The following is a 21,473-nucleotide window of genomic DNA, read 5'->3' as shown; positions in this document are numbered from 1 at the left end:
AATGAGCACAGAGGGAGTGGCTGTCACAAACCGAGTTTGGCACAGGTGAAATTAAGTCAAGTGCACACCATCCTGTTCAGCAGGCTTTAGAAAAACACAGTCAGAGGGAAATTGACCAAGAGTGAATAAGAGGATTGGTGAACACTTGTAAAGTATGTTTTTAGAAGATGATGTTAGAGCCACGGGATCAGACTGATCAGTTTTTTAGCCACTGAAGGTGACACTTATTCAATGTCATCATGTTTTTCAACGTCGTCATGACAAGAAAAAAACTATAAAGATGCAGTTTATAGTGTTTGTGGACCGTTGATGACCGTATAATTTTTATCATGCAGTAGACATTTCTCTGAACACACTGCCTGAACAGTGTTGCTTGGCTCCACCCTTTTTCACTAGAAGGGAACTCGCAAGAAATTCCCACTTTTAACGCCCCACTTTTGGGCGTTAGGTAATGGGAAAGGGAACGGCTTGTCAATGATTTATTGGAATTACTGTTTGATTCACAGTCAGCAGAGGGTGCTAAAAGTTTTATACCACCATTCATACATTAAACTGCACCCACTTGGCTTAAAAACAAAAGAAAAATCAAGCCTGTTTAAAATAAAAATAAATAAAATTAAAGTATATTCTGTAAAAATATATATATATATACATTTTAAATTTGCATATTAAATAAATACATCTGGAATCAGGCCTATTTTATGGTCACTTTATTGCTTTACATAGGCTTGTGTGTGACACTGCTTGTTGATTGGATTGATTCCTTTTTTTCTTTGCTTTTTTGTTTGTTCATTTTGTTTGTTCATTTATGTTTGCTCTGTCCTTCCAAAACTGCTTCCTTCCAGCTCCCTTCATTGAGTCATTCCTTTCTCCCTTCATTGATTCATTTCTTCTTATCTTCATTGATTCATTATGTCCTCCCTTCATTGATTCATTCCCTCCTCCCTTCATTGACTCAATCCCTCCTGCCTTCATTGACTCCTTTCCTCCCACCTTCATTGACTCGTTCTCTTCCCCCCTCAATAATTTATTCCTTCCTCCTCTCATTGATTCGTTCCTTCTTCCTTTCTTAGACTCTTTCCTTCCTCCCCTCATTGACGCTTTCCTACCTCCCTTCATTGACTCTTTCTTTCCTCCCTTCATTGACTCTTTCCTTCCTCCCTGCATTGACTCGTTCCTTCCTCCCTTCATTGACTCATTCCTTCCTCCCTGCATTGACTCATTCCATCCTCCCTTCACTGACTCCTTCTTGCCTCCCTTCATTGATTCATTCCTTCCTCCCTTCATTGACTCCTTCCTTCCTCCATTAATTGATTCATTCTTTCCTCCCTTCACTGACTCAGTCCTTCCTTCCTTCATTGATTCCTTCCGCCCTTCTTTGGTTCCTTCCTTCCTTCACGTGATTCACTCTTTCGTTCCTTCATTGCTTCATTCCTACCTTCATTGAATCATTCCTTTTCCACTACTGATTAATTTCTTTCTTCACTGATTCCTTCCTTCCTCCCATCACCGATTCCTTCCTTCCACTCCCCGCCAATCCTACCAATCCAGGGTAAAGTTTTCTTACTCAGTTGCACTATTCATATAAACACATTACAGTTTTAGACAGGAAGGTATTTTTGTGTTTTGCACTGAGTGATAGAATGCTGTGTGCTGACTCCGGGACCTTCTTAATCTCACACCTGACATTTCAGTCATGTCCCACTTGAACACAGTAGGTATGCAGGTGAGGCCTCCTAGGGCCAGCTGCTCAGTCAAGTGCATTGCCAAAATGCAGCAGGACTGGGTCAGACAGATGCGAGATAAGGAAAAATATCTGTTCAGGAAATGAGAAACAAGTCAAGGGTCACAAATCGGATGCACTTTGATAGTGCCTCCATCCTCCATTTCCCAGACTGCCAGCTTATTTATGTTTTTTAGAACATAAAATCATAGTGAGATAAGGCCTGTCTGTCAACCTGCCAAATGCCCAAGAGGAAACGTGTGTAGTTAGCGATAGCCAAAAAGAGAATTCTGCCAGTTATCAATCTTCAACATATGGTAACTATCATAACCTGGCTTGGTGGTGGCCCAAGAGCAGCAAAAAGCAAAGCCACAGCTTGCAGCAAACCAGTGATTTACACCCGTACCCATGCTGCAAAAACACCGTCAAATACTGAAATAAACACTACCACACCAAACCGTACTCTGTAGCTATACCCAATGCTTATTTAGTCAGTAAACTACCATATAGGTCACACTGTAGACACATTATATGACCAAGAGTTTGTGGACACCTGACCATCACACCTATCTGTGTTCCTTCCCCAAACTGCTGCCACAACGTTGGAAGCTCACAATTGTATAGCATGTCTTTGTATGCTGTAGACCTTCAATTGAACTAAGAGGCCTAGCCCAAACACGTTCCAGCATGATAATGCCCCTATGCACAAAGTGAGGTCAACGATGACATGATTTGACAAGGTTGGAGTGGAAGAACTCGAATGTCCTAACCTCAACCCCACTGAACGCCTTTGGGATGAACTGGAACGCAGACTGCACCCCAGGCCTCCTCACCTAACATCAGTGCCTGACCTCACTAATACTCTTGTGTCTGAATGAGCACAAATCTCCACAGCCACGCTCCAAAATCTAGGGGAAAGACTTCCCAGAAGATTGGAGGTTATTATAACAGCAAAATGGGGACAAAATCTGGAATATGATGTTCAAAAAATATATATGAGTGTGATGGTGAGGTGTCCACAAACTTTTGGCTATACAGGATAGATACTGACTGTAGCCCCTCAGCTGCTATGCATAATGTAGCACTCTCGCTCTACCTTCTCTATCAACAGAATGTGACCATCACTGAAGTACTGATGAGCAGATATTATTTGGGTGGTGGTTTGATCTCAGCACAGCAGTGACACTCACATGGTGTGTTTGTGTGTGTGTGTGTGTGTGTGTGTGTGAGTGAGTGAGTATGTGTGAGAGAGAGAGAGAGAGAGAGAGAGAGAGATCAGGTCACTGGTTTACTCCATTACTGTATCTACAATGTCAAGCTCAGACCAAAGCATAGAAATCACTGACAGGGCCAGTCATGTGGAAAACTACTACGACACGGCAGTGACAAATCATCTTTCACGAGGTCTCAGTGACTGCAACAGCAAAGGGGAAGTTAAACAATTTTTTGGTCTCACACACACGCACACACACAGTTATGTAATCAGCCAATCATATGGCAGTGGCGCAATGCAAAACATCATGCAGCTACAGGTCAAGAGCTTCTGGTAATGTTCATATCAAACATCAGAATGAAGAAAAATTGATCTCTGTGACTTTCATCGTGGCATTGAGGTTGGTGCCAGATGGGCTGGTATGAGTATTTCAGAAACTGCTGATGTCCTGGGAATTTCACACACAACAGTCTCTAGAGTTTACACAGAATGGTGTGAAAAACAAAAAACATTGAGTGAGCGACAGTTCTGTGGGTGGAAACACCTTTTTGATAAGAGAGGGCAGAGAAAAAAGGCCAGATTGGTTTGAGTTGCCAGGAAACATACCGTAACTCAAAGAATCACTCTTTACAACCATACTGATCAGAAAAGCATCTCGGCATGCACAAAACATCGAACCTCGAGGTGGGTGGACTACAACATATGGTCAGAAGACCATATTGGGTTCCACTCCAGTCAGCCAAGAAGAAGAATCTGGACAGGCGTGGAACCTGATGTGGTCTTCTGCTGTTGAAGACCATCCACGTTTGATGTGTTGTACATTCTGAGATGATTTTGATTTTCTGCTCACCACAGTTATAAAGAGCACTTATTTGAGTTACTATAGACTTCCTGTCAGCTCAGACCAGTCTGGTCATTCTCTTCTGATCTCTCTCATCAACAAGGTGTTTCAGCCTGCAGACCCTCTGCACACAGGATGTTGTGTGATGTTTTTGTTTTTTGCACCATTCCATGTAAACTTTAAAGTGTAAACTGTTATGTGTGAAATTCCCACGAAATCACCCATTTCTGAAATATTCAAACCAGTCGATCTGGTACCAACAACCATGCCACGATCAAAGTCAGTCACAGCAATCACACTTTTTCTTCATTCTTGATGTGAACATTACCTGAAGCTCTTGACTGGTATCTGCATGATTTTTTGCACTATGCTGCTGCCAAATGATTGGCTGGTTACATAAATGCAACGGACAGTGAGTGTGCGTGTGTATACATATACATACATATACACACACACACACACAATATATATAATATAATATATATATATAATATAATATATATATAAAATAACAGAATTGCAAGAAACAAAAAAGCCTCCTATGCTACATCTGCGGAGTTTCATCACACTAATGTAATCTCTACTGGAAGGGCCTTGAATTGCCAAACGCAGATTAAGGGTATCACAGAAATGCTTGTGTCTCTGGAGAAATGCTGTGCTTTCACTAACACTAAACAGTTTTATATCTTAACACATTGGTTTGTGAAAAATAAGGTATTACAATGCTGGTTGAGTTCCCAGTGGGATGAACACACAGGTTTGGCAATTACACAAGGCAAGTGAAAATATCTTGAATTTAGACAAATTTATCTAGCATTTCCTATTGTGAGATCACAACAAACCAAATATGTGATTATTAAACCTATTTCTAGTCTTCTACAAATTTACTGATATAATAATCTCTAATAAAAAATTACATAAATATGCTCTTATTCAAGATATATCCACATCCACACAGTTTTAATAACAGGCTGAATCATACTTTGCTTATTGATGATTAGAGCAATATTGATATTGTGTAAGGCTGCAAAATGCAAATGAAGCCAAAACTGATGGTTTACTGGAGCACTGCAATCAGTCCTGTATACAAATGTTCTGATGAATTTTTAATATTCATATGATTCATTCCTTCATTCATCTTCATAATCACTTTATCCTGGTCAGAGTCAGAATGGATCCAGGACCTGTGCAGGGAACACTGGGAGTGAGGCGGGAATACACCCTGGAGGGCACGCAGGGCGGGGACACAGTTTATAGCTGTTATAACACATATGATACCAGGAACTAACTTGATTCACAGACATTCTGCAACATTAAATTTAACTATAAACTGATAAAAAAAGTAGGATGTGTGGTTCTTTGATAGCACTGTAAAATTGCTGTGGTATAAGAGGAATTTGTTGCCAAATCCTTCTTGTTACTAATTTGTATGCCAGAAATAAAAACTATTTTAGACATTTGACTTTGCTGTGACCTTGATCCTGTTCAGATCAATTCCAAAATCTAATCACTTCATCTGCTGGTGACAATGATCATTCCACATAAATCCAACAAACATTCAACCACATGTTCTTGACATATCGCACTAACGAGAATCTCAGACAGACAAGCTGTTTCAATCTGAAATCATAATGCCGTCACCATTTAGTGGCAGAGACACACTAAAACACTTTGGACCATGCTGTTAGAGGAAAAGAATTAACTATGGGGTTGTAACAGTCAGGGATGGATTGTGAGACAATTGGCCCCTGGGAATGGATGCACAAAGAACAAGTGTATTATGTGGCTGAGAAAATCCTTTAGAAAAACTGCAGTCCGGTCCACAATGCTAGTTTGTGTTTATTTCTCATTCATTTTGTAGGGAATAGAATAAAAATTGGCAGCATTTTTTCTACAATGTAATTTAGTACTTTGAAGGTGATGAAGCTGGATGCAGAATTAGCGACGTTGCTTCTAGACAGGTATGTAAATGTATCAAAGCTTTGAGTTGTTTGCATGGCTTCCGTTGCATAACGAGTCAAGTAGATACATTTTTTTTTTATTATTGGAGTGAAGGCACTCTTGACTATACTCATAAATGAGCATGAGATTTTTTTTTCGTGTTTATAGGTATATTATAACGGGGCTGAATAGCCCACCGAGTAGCTTAGAATGCTAACAACACTGACACCAGCCCTTAAAGCTTATGAGAGCTCATTACAAGAAAAGCAGAACAGCGAAGGCTGTTGATGTGTCTCACTGATCAGCAGCTGATCGGCAGCTGATCGGCCTATTGTGTAGGGAAGTATAGGGAAGTGGTAGCTCAGTGGTTAAGTCATTGGACTCCTGATCGGAAGGTTGAGAGTTCAAATCCCAGTACTGCCAAGCTGTCACTGCTGGGCCCCTGAGCAAGGCCCTTAACCCTCAACTGCTCAGTTGTATAAATGAGATAATTGTAAGTCGCTCTGGATAAGGGCGTCTGCCAAATGCCGTAAGTGTAAATGTAATGTGTAGCTTATAATGCTAACAGTGCTAATACCAAACATTAAAGCTTATGACAGCTAATGCTAAGTCAAATCTCATTGACCTCCACCTACATAACCTTCAGAGACCTAATACTGACAAATCGTTACTAATGTACCTTTAATGTGATAAGTATATAAGTATACCTTAGTATTAACTTATTGTTTGAGTTCGCAGTTGAACACACTTGGAGAAAAGTCCTAACTATATATTCTGTATAAAGCTAGCTTCAAGCACAGCAGGGACTTCCCTACAGTATCTTGGACTCCCAGACATGAATGGTTGTAGCATCATGATAGGCTGAAGCCTTAGATAGTTTCACTACGTATCAGCCCCACCCGAGGCACTGATAGAAGCTGAAAATCTGGTTTGACTATAAAAATCAGCGTCTTGCTGTTATCTCAACATCATCTCAGTGTTTCGACACTTCAACAAGCCTGGAGTAAATAGCTGAAGACACATATCATTGCTCTGTGTGATAATCCTCTTCTGACTGTGCTTATGATCCTCTGTTAAGAAACACTCAACGACCTCTGAAACAGTTCAAACATGTCCTGTGTCTGAGGTCACCGCGGGTGAGGCTGAGAACCAGTCGATTAGTTTATGATTACAGCCTTCTTGATGGACAGAAAATTGCAAACTTCTTTGTGTTTATGATTTGATGCTTATAATGATTACTTTAAATTAAACCTGATTGGCTGGATCTGAAAAGACCAGATTTAATATAGCCCAAAAATTACTGTGCTATTATAATAATAATATGACATATAAAAATAATATAATAAAATAAAATAAGATATTGGCTACCTGATTTTATTTTAATTATTTTTTCACCAATCATTTAAAACAATTACAGTGAACCTGGGCCAATAATGAAGTGAAAGTATAAATGCTAAATATGCACAAAATAAAAAATGTTTACACCACCACAGGATGCTAAGACAAAATCAATAAAGATCTAAATTTTACATTAGCCAGTCAGATAACTTTAGCTAAGCTCACCAATATTTCAGCTGATAATGTTTAATAATTGAGAAAGCCTAAAATATTATTCATTCTGCAGCCCTTTCAATTACCATTTAAACAAGAGAATAATACGAGAAATGTCAGCATGCTTGGGAGACTAAATAAGTATAATTCATATATGTCTTTTGCGAGACTGAGAACCAGACAGCCATTAGAAAAATCCTGAGAGGTGAGTGTTAAGCTGAACTTTAAAGGATGAGCGAGAGAAGCATTAACAGAGAGACAGAGGCAGAAGCTTCCAGCTTTCCCCAGCGGAGCACAGGCTGAACTCAGGGAGGACAAAGACTCCAGTGTGTATTCACGGGTGTAGACATGTTTACTGTATGTTCTGCTAAACAGAACAAAAATCACGCACTTCAAAACAAATTAAGTTTGTGTTTTGGGTCAAAAAAATAGTAACGGTAAGCTCTGCTTCACATCGTGCCTGAGATACGATCTGATCAGGGTTAATTATAGAAAGAGCTCGATGATGTCATCACTGATATGACATCACTCATTTGCTATCTGGGTAAAACTGGAGAAGTTAGAGGAGTTAAAATAGGACAGGACAATGAAAGGCTTTAGAATAACCCTGGCATCTAGTGTTGCTCGTAAATATGAGGGTTTTTAGATGTATAAAAAAATAAGAAAAGACATTATAAAGGTTTAAACAAGAGTTTCCCCATGATACAAAGATATCATGTTTTCAGTCCATGTATGTGTATATGTTTTTTGTTATTAGTAGGCACATTATTTATACTGTTATCTAGTTTATTTTTAATAAAGTGCATGAGCTAGCTAGTAAGGTTGCATTGGACAGTGGGTTTGGAGTCTGATCATCAACATGACCAACATAGCCTAGCATTGTCTGTAGCCATTTGTGCTTGTCTTTTAAGATGTTTCATCAGGTTAGTTGTATAGTAGGAAAATGATGTAGTACCTCCTCTTGATATTTTCACAGAGCACAGATCACTTGGTATCGCATGGCGCCGGATGTTGGTATTGGAGTATGAGTATCTGAGAACGGCATCTGACAACACCTGCATCACTGATGCATCCCTACCAGTGTGTTGAAAAAGGAAAGGTATTTGTCTATTGACAAACAGAGTCCAGGGTTGTAATAATCAGGCAGTTTGGATTGATGCATCATTTTATAAGGCAACAATTGAAATGAATCGAGGTGACAGCCATAAATCGATTATTACTCCATTATAATTGATTAAAAATCGATTATCGAAAAGGACAAACAATTGGTGTGTAAAAAAAAAATCATATTTTAAACTGATGTGTAAATAATGTCATAGGCTAGCCAAGTGATTTGCCCGTAATTCCAATACATTTAAAATACTCCTTCTCTTTGTCTTTATCATTCACAAATTAAATGCAGGCTTCCCCTAGATTCTGAACAAAGTTGGTCCCAGATTGATCAGAGCAGATTCAGAAGTATCATCAAATATCAACTTGCTGCCTTATGAATTGAAATTCATATTGTATCGTAGCAGATTCAATGGTAACGGTAAATATCAAATAGACGCCTGTAAATCAAAATTGTATCGTATCACGTGGAAGCCTGGGGTTTACACTCAAAACAGATCCAATGCTATGCCACCACCTCAAATCTAAGACGAGGATGATGTCAAAAATTACTGAAGAGTAATAAAACTTAATTACTGATGCATTAATCTGGGAATCTTTTATCTGCTGATTTACATTTTTAACATCTGGTAAAAATATGAATCAGAAATAAAGAAAACCCAAAATGACAGTGAAATGAGCAGTGAAATTATCTCACTTCCCCTCATCATATCAGTCTCGTCAGAATCTTAAAGGGGAAATTTTGTATCTCACCATTTCATCTCATATAAATATTCATGCATATACCACTTTCTCTAATGGAAAAACAAGGTTGATTTTGTCAGATTTTGTACGAATGAAGCCCTAATATTAACCCTAATATTCAATTTCATACTACTTTATTTGAAAGAAATATGGCACATTAAATCATGGAGATCATGTTGACACACCTGATCTTTCCGCATATACAGGACAAGTGTTGCACAGAAAGTTTCATATGCATTTAAAAACATAATGCAGTCTGCTCCCAGACTGTAGATATCATCAGCAATGAAGAGAACGGTGTTTATATTGTAATCAGTGAGGCGATTAACCTTCGTGTTTTTCGACTAGAGGTGGCTCTGTGGTAAAGATTCTGAGCTAGCAAAGTGAGGGTTGGGAGTTGAACTCCTAGAATGGGCAGAGCACCACTGTTAGACCCTTGAAGCCAGGGCACCTACCTTTAAACCTCAGTATGCTTAAATTATATTCTCCCTCATTTGTCACTTTGGATAAAAGTGTTTGCCAATGAATAAATGCAAGTATGAAATCCTACATAAAATAATATCCATGAGTAATTTCGAGTCTTATCCTGAATTCATGCAGGATATGTCACAGCTGCGTTGCAGGAGCCAACAGTCAACAAACTATGAAGTGTTTATACACTCACTGGCCACTTTAATAGAAACACTTGTACCACTGCTCAATAATGCAATTATCTAAACATGTTGCAGCAGTGCAATGCAGAAGATCATGCAGATACAGGTCAGGAGTTTCAGTCAATGTTCACATCAAACATCAGAATGGGGGAAATTGTGCTGTCAGTGACTTTGTCTATGCATGGTTGTTGCTGATCTCTTGGGATTTTCACACACACAAACACACACACACACACACACACACACAAAACAGTATACACAGAATGGTGCGAAAACAAAAAACATTCAGTAAGAAACGCCTTGTTGATAAGAGACGTCAGATGAGAATGGCCAGAATGGTTTGAGTTGACAGAAAGTCTGTAGTTAGTCAAACAACAACTCTTTACAGCCATGGTGAACAGAAAAGCACCACACAACACGTCAAACCTTGAGGCAGGTGGGCTACAGCAGCAGAAGACCACAGGGGTTCCACTTCTCTCAGCAAAAAACAGGAATCTGAGGCTACAATGGGCACAGGTACACCGCAACTGCAGCTGCTTTCTGCTGATTACATCATGTAAATAATATTTAAGGAGTTTTCAAAAAGACAAATCTTTTTCTTCACATTTAAAATGAGCTATATGTGTAAATGCAAAACTTTAACACTGGAATTTCCTTAAGATCTTGATAATTTTCATATAAACATGCCAAATACACACACACAAGTAAAGATATACTAAGAAATACTAAGTAAAGGTCTGACCACTGGGTGAATTAGCACAATAGAAAATGTTGAAAACTGTAATTTAGTGATATTTGGTATGCGAATTAGCAAATATTAAATGATAAATTGCCTCATTTTCATATTTTTAATACATTGAAATGCCTAGTATTCTTTTAATGTAGGATACGGATAGTTAAATCTATTAATGACTGAGGAAAAAGTATTAGGGTTGGTACCTGAGCTTAATGTTCTGCGAGATTTCCACCAGGAAACAGTAATATAAATGTCCCCCCTGAGATGAACAGCTATAAATAACTAATGTCTTGAAGTGAGACTAACTAAAAACCGATCTGAGATCTGTGTGAGATTATTGCATACACCTCGTCCAGCTGCACTTCATATCATGTCCTGCTTCTCCTATAGGTTCACAACTTTTCCAAGCATACCTACAGCAAGCAGTATTTAATCTAATGCTTAAATAAAGAAATAATTAAATAAATATATCAGTAAAAAACGGTGGCATGGTGGTACCATTGTTGTTTCCCAGGTTCAGGGTTGCATCTCATCCATGATATATTCCTATGTCACATCCAGTGCTCCTGGGATAGGCTCAGGATCCCTGACCAGGGTAAAGTGGCTACTAAAGATGAAGGTATGAATGAATGAAAGCAGTTGTTAAAAAAAATTGTAAAACAGAGTATTATCACATGTCCTGTTGCTTGCATTCATTCATCTTCAGTAAGTGCTTGATCCTGGTCAGATGGATCTGGAGCCTATCCCGGGAGCACTGGGAACAAGGCAGGAATACACCCTGAATGGATCACCAGTCTATTCCTACATGCAAATTCAACTATTTCTGATAAGTTGCCTGTCCAGATCATTTCTTCAAATAGCACTAGAGATGAAATTAAAACTCCACCAAGTGAAATTTATTTCAATTAACCAGAGCTTGGAAAGAGCACTATGTGTCATGAATGACAAACACTTGCATTTAGGCGGCGTAATAAAAGGAGTATAAATCGTATAATTGGACACTAATGTTGGTCTTATGTGTGAAAGCACAGTGATTTCTGCCTGCAAAACCATAGCTCACGTTCTTCATTCATTCATGTCCAGTCAAAGAGATTGCAGAATTGCAAACTGCGCCACAAAAAGCAGAGTGCATATGAATGTCAAACTGAATATAGAGAAAAAAAATGGATGTAGTACATAGGTGAGTTATGTCTTTATGTCCAAATGGAGCCTTTTAATCAGTCTTGTCTTAAAAGAATATTCTGCAGCTATAAGGCTAAAGTAGCTTGCAATTTGTATACTTAATTCAAATAATATTCAGCTGTAGGAGCTTTTTTTTAAAATACCCAACTGTGTTAACAGCAGCGATAGTCTGACAGTTCTCCTTTCAAACATTTGGAGGTGGGGCCTAAAGTGTAGAGTGATTCCATACCAGGAAAAAAGTGAGTCTGTTTGTCCAAGATGGCTGCCTTGATAAAGGTAGTAGTCACAAAGACAATTCCGGATAAAACAATCCTGAATCACTTGTCACTACAGCTACAGTGCAAAAGTAAGTTTTTTATTTTTATTTTTTTTTTATACACTTAGTTTTTTTTTTTTTTTTTTTTTTTTCCACAGAAACAGGATTGGCTGGCTATTAAAAATTAAAAAAATAAAAATAATTAAGCATCAGTAATAAAGAGTTTAACTCTGACAATGATGAGGTTGTTTGTCAGTTAAAGTCACATCATGTACTGGTGAATATCCCAAAAGTTGTTACTTATAGTTACACTGCAAAATTGCAATATTTTCAATGCAGCATCACTCACTAATAAGACAACATTTTTCAGCAACACTGTCTTCCATGTTTGTATATATCACAAGTCCCCAAACTTGCAAGCTCATTAGTAGGTTGGTAGAAAGCACTTTACCGTACTTAGCAGTATGGCTAAGAATAGCTGTCTTTTTAAACATCTTCTTAAACGATAGATGCAGATATACAGCTATCTTGTAGAATTGACTGCAAATTCTCGGTTCAGCAACAGGTGAAGTGCTTATTGCAAAGTGCTTATTGCAAAGTCCTTAAAGCAAACAGTGTAGTCCCCTATCACTTACATAACTCCAAAATCACGCAACAGGAATTATTCCCATTTCAGAACAATGCCACAGTGAAAATTTCAATTATTGTAGGTGACAAAGACTTGCCTTTATTGTTAGCAACATTAGGATCATAGCTGGAGTGCAAACTTCAAACACCAAAGAAAGTGGTTCACCAAAATGTAGCACAAACCTACCTTTTCTTTCCAAAAGAAAAGCTCTCCTCTATGCAAAGAACAAAAAGTTCACCTGTTAGTGAAGTGCACAGAACGGCAGAGGTCAGGTTCCAACAAGCCCGACCTTTTTAATATAGCCAAAGAATCTCAGCATGTTGCAGAAGATTACAGAGCTTCTCTTTTCATGAGGGAGATGACACTCATTCTTTCAATAACAGGCACAGGTTTATCTACCTCAGTATTGCTACCAGAGCATGGTCAAGTCCAACACATTGCACTGAATGGAATCCAAGAAAAAATAATATACAAGTTAGACAGGGAAATGGTTATTGTGAGATATTTTGTGAATCATTTCATCTCTTTATAGCACTTTCTTCATTTATTTAGACTTTTTTAGTAGATTATAATTGTGTTCTCCATAATTCATAATGCACTATTAACTTTTTATATATTTAATAATGGGTGATATGTGCCCTGTGCTGATTATTATATTTACAGGGAAAATAGTATCTTTAAATAGTAGAAAACATATTTCTACATCTCTTTCTATTGTGTATGTTTTATACTGTTTTAATACTGAATATTGTTTAGTTATATTTTGTATTCATATATTGTTTTAGCATTGGGTATGTAGGTTTGTAGTAAAACTGTAGAAGTGATGCGTAGCAACAAAGCTTCTATTCTGTTCTGTTCCTGGTTATTGTGTATTATCTGTGACAATATTTGAATGTGAAAAAAAAATGACAGAAATAAGACACAGCTCAAAAGAGCACACAAATAATAGTTGTCCAAGCAGGACTTAAAAAAAAAAAGAAAGAAAAGAAAAAAGAAAAAAAACTCTAAGGTTTAAGCCACCCCATTTCAGGTTTAAATCCAAATACAGATCCAGATGTTTTGAGTACAACTATCTGGATCTGATAACTACAGATCATCTCATTGCATTATTCTCATACAACCTACTGAGTTACAGAGATGTCACAGCAGGCTGGACTTGCTGGAGCTATAGCTTTTACTGGCAAGCTAGCTTGGTAGGGTGCTCAGACTTGATCAGACTGTAAGTATGAATGCTGAGGTGTGGTAAAAGCTGTTTGGGAAGAAAAAAAACACCTTCTTCACATGACAGGGAGAAATTATGGTAATGAACATGCAGACATTGTTAGTGCACCAATTATTCACACTATGTGCTGCAAACTGTGGGTGAAGAAAAACATGGTTGGGCAATATTACAATATAATCATGATATCATGATAAATCATGCAACAATACACTTTTCTGATACATCACATATACTGTCTGCATCCTTAAAACAATTACAAACAAATTTGGTTTAAAAAAAAAAAAAACTGTAAAATGTTCAGGTTTTATACAGATTTCCCCCTCCCCTCTTTTTTCTTCCTTTTTTTGTAAACATTTTATAATATTTAAATTATACTCTCATCTTGCCATCTTGCATTGCAGTGCAGTTTGTGCAGTACAGTTGAAAGCTAACATAAACACTATGATCCCAAGCTTTAATGGTTCAGATCAGACAACTAGTAGGAAAGGTTATGATGAAGTAGTAGATAAAGGGCAGTGTTAACGCTTAACCTTTCTTCTAACTTCATTCTTATAAAATCCAGTGAACGTCCTCGCATCTGTAGCTGCAGTTCTGTTGCATCACTCTCAAGCTATTTCCGCACCACTCAGCCCGACTGGTTATTTACAACGACTGCTTGCTTTCTCCTGTACAGACTAGAAAATCTGGCCCTACAATGCACACATCCTGTTTACACATACACGTACATTCACACCAACAGGCATGCGCAAACAGAAGTATAACAAACATATTACATCTGTTTTCTTTCTCCATCATAGACTTCACTCATAGACTGCTAACCAGTTAATACATATCAATACACATCGATTCATTCACCGTTTTGCTTCCATTATTACTGTTTTGGCTTAATCAAATACCTCATTAATCATGTCACTGGGTGTGTCACCTATTTACACCTTACTGTGCATGTCACAATGCAGTCTTACACAACATGCTGACTCAGGTATTTAACATTTCTCCCACAGACTATTAATGTTTAGGTGCAAACAAAACACGTAACAGGCAAGATACAGCATGTCCAATATGTTAAAGTAAGAAGTATACACCTGGTTTTGCATCACTACACGTCCAGCTATTGACAGCTGACTTTAAAATCCTTCATGCTGCACAATAGCCTGTGTCCCAAATCGAGTTTTAAAATGATCAAGTGTTGATCCAAACAGCCTGAGATTCATTAGGCACCATTTATCACCAGTTTTTTAAAAGGATAATTTTTTTTGCGATTTACACTGCAACACTGACATAAATTCTCAAATCGGATTGGTCAGAAGGTGTTGATTAATTTTGTATAACAGCAGCTCTGATAGCAGTACTGGCTATCCGTTCTAATATGCTGCAATTTCTATAGTAACAATTTACACAAGAAGTTGCATGGCAGACTGTCAACATAAACTGATTTAAAAAATCATACTTGTTGATATGTTGATGATTTCGCCAAGCAGATGCTTGTTTAGCATGTACGGAAGGAGTCTCCAGTGTCATTGCTTTGTAACGGTCAGAGGTAAAGCTGTAAAAGCTGATGTTTTCCACCATGGGAAAGGGAGAACTTTGCATTTTTTCAGCTCTGCAGTAACATGACTATCAATTTTTGCCTTATTGACTTCAAGAGAAGAAAGGCTGGAGAGGGAACAATTGTTTATGGCTGCTAAAAAATAAACATTATTAAGCATTTTGGGATTTTGGGATGTTATAGTGAACTAATCTAAGTTTGCCTCAGGCCACATCACCCCACACAATCATTGATTATTCTTCCATAAAAGCACATCCTGTAATATTTTATTACTTGATCTATATTGATTTTATATCTCTCATTAAAGTTCTTAAAGTTCATGGCATGTGTGTGTATTTTCTATATATATATATATATATATATATATATATATATATATATATATATATATATATATATATATATATATATATATATATATATATATACATAAGCCTTTAAGAACTTTAAGAACTTTAATGAGAGATATAAAAACAATATAGATCAAGTAATAAAATATATAAAAATATATATTAAAGTTTAGATGGTACCAGTGATATATTAAATGACTAGTAAAGTTTAACAAGAAAAACCAAAACAGAAAACTAATAAACACTGTTCAACACTAGCTAAATTTGTGGATTAGACTGCTCTGAGAAGAGTCTGGGACTATAATTGAATGCAAAGATGACAACAGTGATCCTGCATGGTACTAAATCCAAACAGGAACTAGGGCACTTGGTACATTTTTACCACAAAGTTTCAGGAAAGGTGCATGTTTTCTTCATGTCCCTGTGGGTCTCCATCAGGCTTATACCAGCAGGTGGATTGGCTATATGTTAAGTTGGCCCTAGTTGTGAACGTGTGCATGGTGCCCTATGATGGACGGCTTAGCCAGGTCCAACCTCGCACTGTATAGGCTCTCGATACATGCCACCCCAGTGGTGGTTCAGTGGTTAAGGCTTTGGGTTACTGATCAGAAGTTCAGCACTGCCAAGCTGCCACTGTTTAGCCCTGGTGCTGTATCATTCCCACATTCTGACCTCAGCTTCCTAACATACTGGAAAATGTGAAGAAATAATTTCACTCTACTGTCATGTACACTATATGTGGACGGTCCTCCTAATTATTTGAGTTCAAGTGTTTTAGCCACACCCATAGCTAATCAGTATATAAAATCAATAAAACACAAAGCCATGCAATCTCTATAGACAAGCATTTGCAATAGAATGGGTCGTACTGAAGAGCTCAGTCACTTTAAACTTGGCACTGCCATAGGATGTTACCTTTGGCAGTAGTCAGTTTCGTGGGAGTTTCATGAAATGGGTTTCCATGGCTGAGCATCTGCACCCAAGCCTAATATCACTATGCGCAATGGCACGCGTCGGCTGAAGTGGTGTAAAGCACACCGCCACTGGACTCTGGAGCAGTGGAAACGTGTTCCCTGGAGTGAAGAATCATGCTTCACTATCTAGCAGTCTGATGGATGAATCTAGGTTTGGGGAATGCCAGGAGAACACTACCTACTGGAATGCACAGTGCCAACAGTTAAGTTTGGTAGAGGAGGGATAATGTTTTGGGGCTGTTTTTCACAAAGTGAGGTCCATAAAAACATGGTTTGACAAGTTTGGTGTTAAGGAACTCCAGTGGCCTGCACTGAGCTCTGACCTCAACCCTACTGAACACGTTTGGGATGAACTGGAACATCGATTGAGATGTTTGGTCCTACATCAGTGCCTGACCTCACTAATGCTGTTGTGGCTGAATAAGCACAGATTTACATTTACATTTATGGCATTTGGCAGACGCCCTTATCCAGAGTGACTTACAAAAGTGCTTTGAAGTCTCTATCAATAAATACATTCTGATATTGGTTCGCTAGGTCACAAACTAAGAATACCATCAGTCCAAAAACTCTGTTGAGGAGGTAATATAGTAACAAGCGCTCAGACAATACAAAGTTTTTTGTTTGTTTGGTTTTTTTTTTAAGTGCTAATTTAAGTACTTTAGGAAGAGGTAAGTCTTTAGTCGTCATTTGAAGACTGCCACTGCTGCTGTTCAGACATCTAGGGAAAGTTCATTCCACCACCTAGTTGCCAGAACAGAGAAGAGTCTCGATGCTTGCCTTCCTTGTACCCTGAAAGATGGTGGGACCAGATTCCCACAGACACACTCCAAAACCTTGTAGAAAGCCTTCCCAGAAGAGTGGAGGCTGTTATAGCTGCAAAGGGGGCAACTCCATATTAATGCCCATGGTTTTGTAATGGGATGCCCATCCAGCCATCCTCTGCACCGCTTAATCTACAGAGGGTCACGGGGAGCCCGGAGCCTATCCCAGGGGACTCAGGGCACAAGGCAGGGGACACCCTGGATGGGGTGCCAATCCATCGGAAGACACAATCGCACACACTCACACACCCATTCACTCACTACTGACAATTTAGAAATGCCAGTCAGCGTACAACGCATGTTTTTGGACTGGGCCTCCGAAGCACGGGGAGAACATGCAAACTCCACACAAACAGGGCGGAGGCGGGAATCAACCCCCAAACCCTGGAGGTGCGAGGCAAACATACTAAGCATTAAGCCACCGTGGAAATGGGAAGTCCAGCAATATACATGTCTACACACACTTTATACATACATATATATACATATATACACACACATATATATATATATATATACACTTTTTAGCTATATGAGACAAATAACTTTCTTCTTCATTTTTTTCTTCTAAAGGGCTTACAATGGATAAATGGATGGATGAATATACTGATTGATGGGCATACTGATGGGAAATACTTTTAAAGATATTTTTTTAAATGTTTGTTAGGTAAATTGAAGTTCATTGGGAATCATTTTTGACATTGAGCACATACATTCAAAAATCACTTGCTTTCCATCTTGTCTTTATATATATATAATTTTTTTTTTTTTTTAAAGAAAAGGCAAAAATATAGGTGTCATTCACAGCAAAATAAAACCAACAGGGCACTTTATTCATTCACCTGAGCTTACTGAGTTCAGTTGAAGCAAGTGCCCTGTTGCCTGAGGGAGTGCACTCCACCCACAATAAGTACAGAACACAGGGGGAAGAAAATGTAGTGTAAGTGAACAAAGACAAACCCAAATCTCGTTCAGAAGTGAAGAAATGAACAGAAGAAACTCACATTTTCATATACTGCCGTACTCATGTCGAATCCTGTTCAGAGACTGTCAAAGTGAATGAGGTGAAGTTTCTCCTCCACACAAAGCAGCAGTAAATAACTCCTCGCGCTTACTTCCTCAGCCAATAATCCAACAGGTCCTCTCGAAAACAACAACAACAACAACAACAAGCTGGTTTAGAAGTACGAGAAGTACGGCGCAGGTTTGGGCATTGTAGGCGTGTTGTTGTGTAGTCTTCCAGCAGTTTGAACACCTCTACATGTCTCCTCAGCAGTCAGAGGACAGTAAGATCCACACACGTTCTCCACACGTCAAGGGAACGCCAGGCACGCGCACTAGCGCACTACTCCGGCTTTAGTACAGTAGCGCGCGCTTCCGAAGGTGTTGACGCGGCTTGCGTCATCAAACTGGAAGTGAAACAGACAGGTAGGCCTGAGACTTCAACAGGTAAATATTCTATATATAGCCAGAAACACACGCATTTAACACTGATTCACAATGAATCACATTTGGTTATACATCTGAGATTAGGAAATAAGGATTATTATGAATGTCACCTAATTGGGTTTATGCAGTTAAGCATGTTTTAATGTGTTTCTACAAACTGTAGCCTATTACTGGTATCCTTCTTCTCTTGATAACTTGATCATTTCCTTTCTTGTGAACATGTTTTCTTGTTAATATGCCATCTTTTTCTAAATATATATATATATATATATATAAATCATTTTTATTTTATGATTTCTACATTACTGATTCATTACAAAAACATTTTAGATTCCAAACATTAGTTTTCCAGAACAAAATTAAATGTTACAGAAAAATGTTTGTATGTCAGTAAAGAAAGCAGCATATTACATAAGAGACACTTTTCAGACAAAAAATGAAGGAATAATGAAGGCTGCTGGGTTTCGCTGCAGAAATAAGAAGCGAGTCGACAGTCAAAGTCTCCAGAAGAACTGTGGCTGCTTCTGCAAGATGCTCAGTAACACTTCCAGCTCATTTCCTTAGAAAACTGCACGCATTGTACCTGAGACTAATATATTTTTTTTTAAAGCGAACGATCATCACACCAAATATTGACTTTGTTTCATTTATTACTGTTTACTGCTCTTTATAGTATTTTTTTAATGTAGAAAAATTTTATTTAATTATTTTTGAAGGCATCTTTGCTCTACAGCATTTCTTTGCATGTGCCTAAGACTTTTGCTCTTATTAAAGTCATACTTAATGTATATTGGTCTGATTCAGTTAATAAAAAAATGACATGGCTCATGGAGAAATTGCACGAATTGATGTCAGAGACAAAAAAATGTAACAATAGATAGATAGATAGATAGATAGATAGATAGTTCACTTTATTCATCCCAGAGGGAAATTCACCTCTTACAGTTAGAAGTCTACTAAAATTAATTAATAACATTACAGTGTGAGAGTGCTGTGTGGTAGTGCAGTGGGTATAAACATTGTAGATACAAGATATATACAGGGAATTTTGAAAAAGAATTGTCTAACAAGGGGAAAGTTGTTCTGGAACACCTTGATTAATCATATAAACTGGAAAGAAAAATAAATGGTAAGCTTCTTCATAGTATTTACCCTGTAAACTCATTAGTACTTACTTAGATACGGATGAGACATGTACCTTTTATAGATGGTAAAGAAACATTTATTCTTAAACAAAGATTTATTTACTGCACCCCTAAGCTACTATATTTCCTTATAGAAACAGATCAGATCATTAATTCATATGTTAATTTAATTAAAAAAAAATTAAAACTAAAAAAGTACACAGATCAGCCATAACATTAAAACCACTGACAGGTGACGTGAATAACACTGATTATCTCGTTACAGTGGCACCCGTCAAGGGGTGGGATATATTAGGCAGCAAGTGAACAGTCAGTTCTCGAAGTTGATGTGTTGGAAGCAGGAAAAACGGGCAAGCGTAAGGATCTGAGCAAGTTTGACAAGGGCCAAATTGTGATGGCTAGACGTCTGGGTCAGAGCAAAAACAAGGGGGACCTACACAATATTAGGCAGGTGGTTTTAATGTTATGATCCGTGTATATGAATTTGCTATGAAGAGATATTTCCTAGCGCACCTTAACTGATATTTATTTGTTTGTTTGTTTGTTTGTTTTTGGTTTCCTTATTTTAATGTGGGTGACCAGTGTATCATTTATGTCCATTTTGTTTAACAATCTGACCCAATATTTGTTTGTTTACTATTCCTCTGATTGTACAATCATAACTATTGAAACAAACAAACAAACAAACAAACAAACACAGAAACAAACCTGACACTGAGCAAGTATTTGAAGTAACCTAATGCATATTTATATGGACTATTAAGGAACGGTGACTTGCTGTTCATGTCGTTCTGCCTTAAATATGATTCTTTAAGATATCTTTAAGGTTCTTTAAGAATATTTTTTAGATAGTTGAGTTTACCATTTGTATGTATTATTGTCAAACACGACATGCTACACAATTCATTAATATTTAATTGTGATAAGTAAGACATGTTTAATAATCATTCAGTGTTTCCAGGAGTTCCTCTTGCAGGATGTTACAGATGTGTGTGAAGCTCATAGGACGCCACTCTTTCTCCAGACTTTTTTATCCTGTCAGAGCAGATTGATTGGGTTAAGGTCAGATTCATGGTCAGGTCACTACATTTCAGAAAACCGCCTCCTTCCTCTCCCAGATTTTCCTGCACAGACTGGAGGTGTAAACCTGTAGAGACACACCACATGTAAAGTGCACAAAAGCTCATTTTTATATCTTGACTGCCCCCCTGTGGCTCTGTGTTTTTCTGGTCATTACTCTTCATCCTGCTTGAATTAGATTAAAACTGACTGAAAAGAATAGGATACATTGAGATCTGGATACATTACATTGTCTTTGTAATAAGTAGATTGGTTCTGTACTACACCAGATTATAGTATTATACATTTTTCTTTAGTTTTTA

The 21,473-nt window shown here is 37.8% G+C and overlaps 1 protein-coding gene across 2 annotated transcripts in view; it reads right to left on the bottom strand.

Moving 5' to 3' along the window:
* The window catches only part of st14 (ST14 transmembrane serine protease matriptase), a 58,914-nt gene extending 40,043 nt beyond the window's left edge, over window positions 1-18,871 (bottom strand). For both annotated transcript variants that reach the window (XM_026934954.3, XM_026934955.3), the window contains exon 1: window positions 18,502-18,871. In XM_026934954.3, coding sequence (XP_026790755.2) covers window positions 18,502-18,525 — 24 coding nt within the window. In that variant the 5' untranslated portion in view covers window positions 18,526-18,871. The remainder of the gene's footprint in view (window positions 1-18,501) is intronic.
* Window positions 18,872-21,473: the final 2,602 nt, after the last annotated feature.

The sequence above is a fragment of the Pangasianodon hypophthalmus genome, chromosome 14 (genome assembly GCF_027358585.1).
Source record: "Pangasianodon hypophthalmus isolate fPanHyp1 chromosome 14, fPanHyp1.pri, whole genome shotgun sequence".
NCBI lineage: Eukaryota > Metazoa > Chordata > Actinopteri > Siluriformes > Pangasiidae > Pangasianodon > Pangasianodon hypophthalmus.
This window is presented reverse-complemented; position numbering and strand designations above follow the sequence as displayed.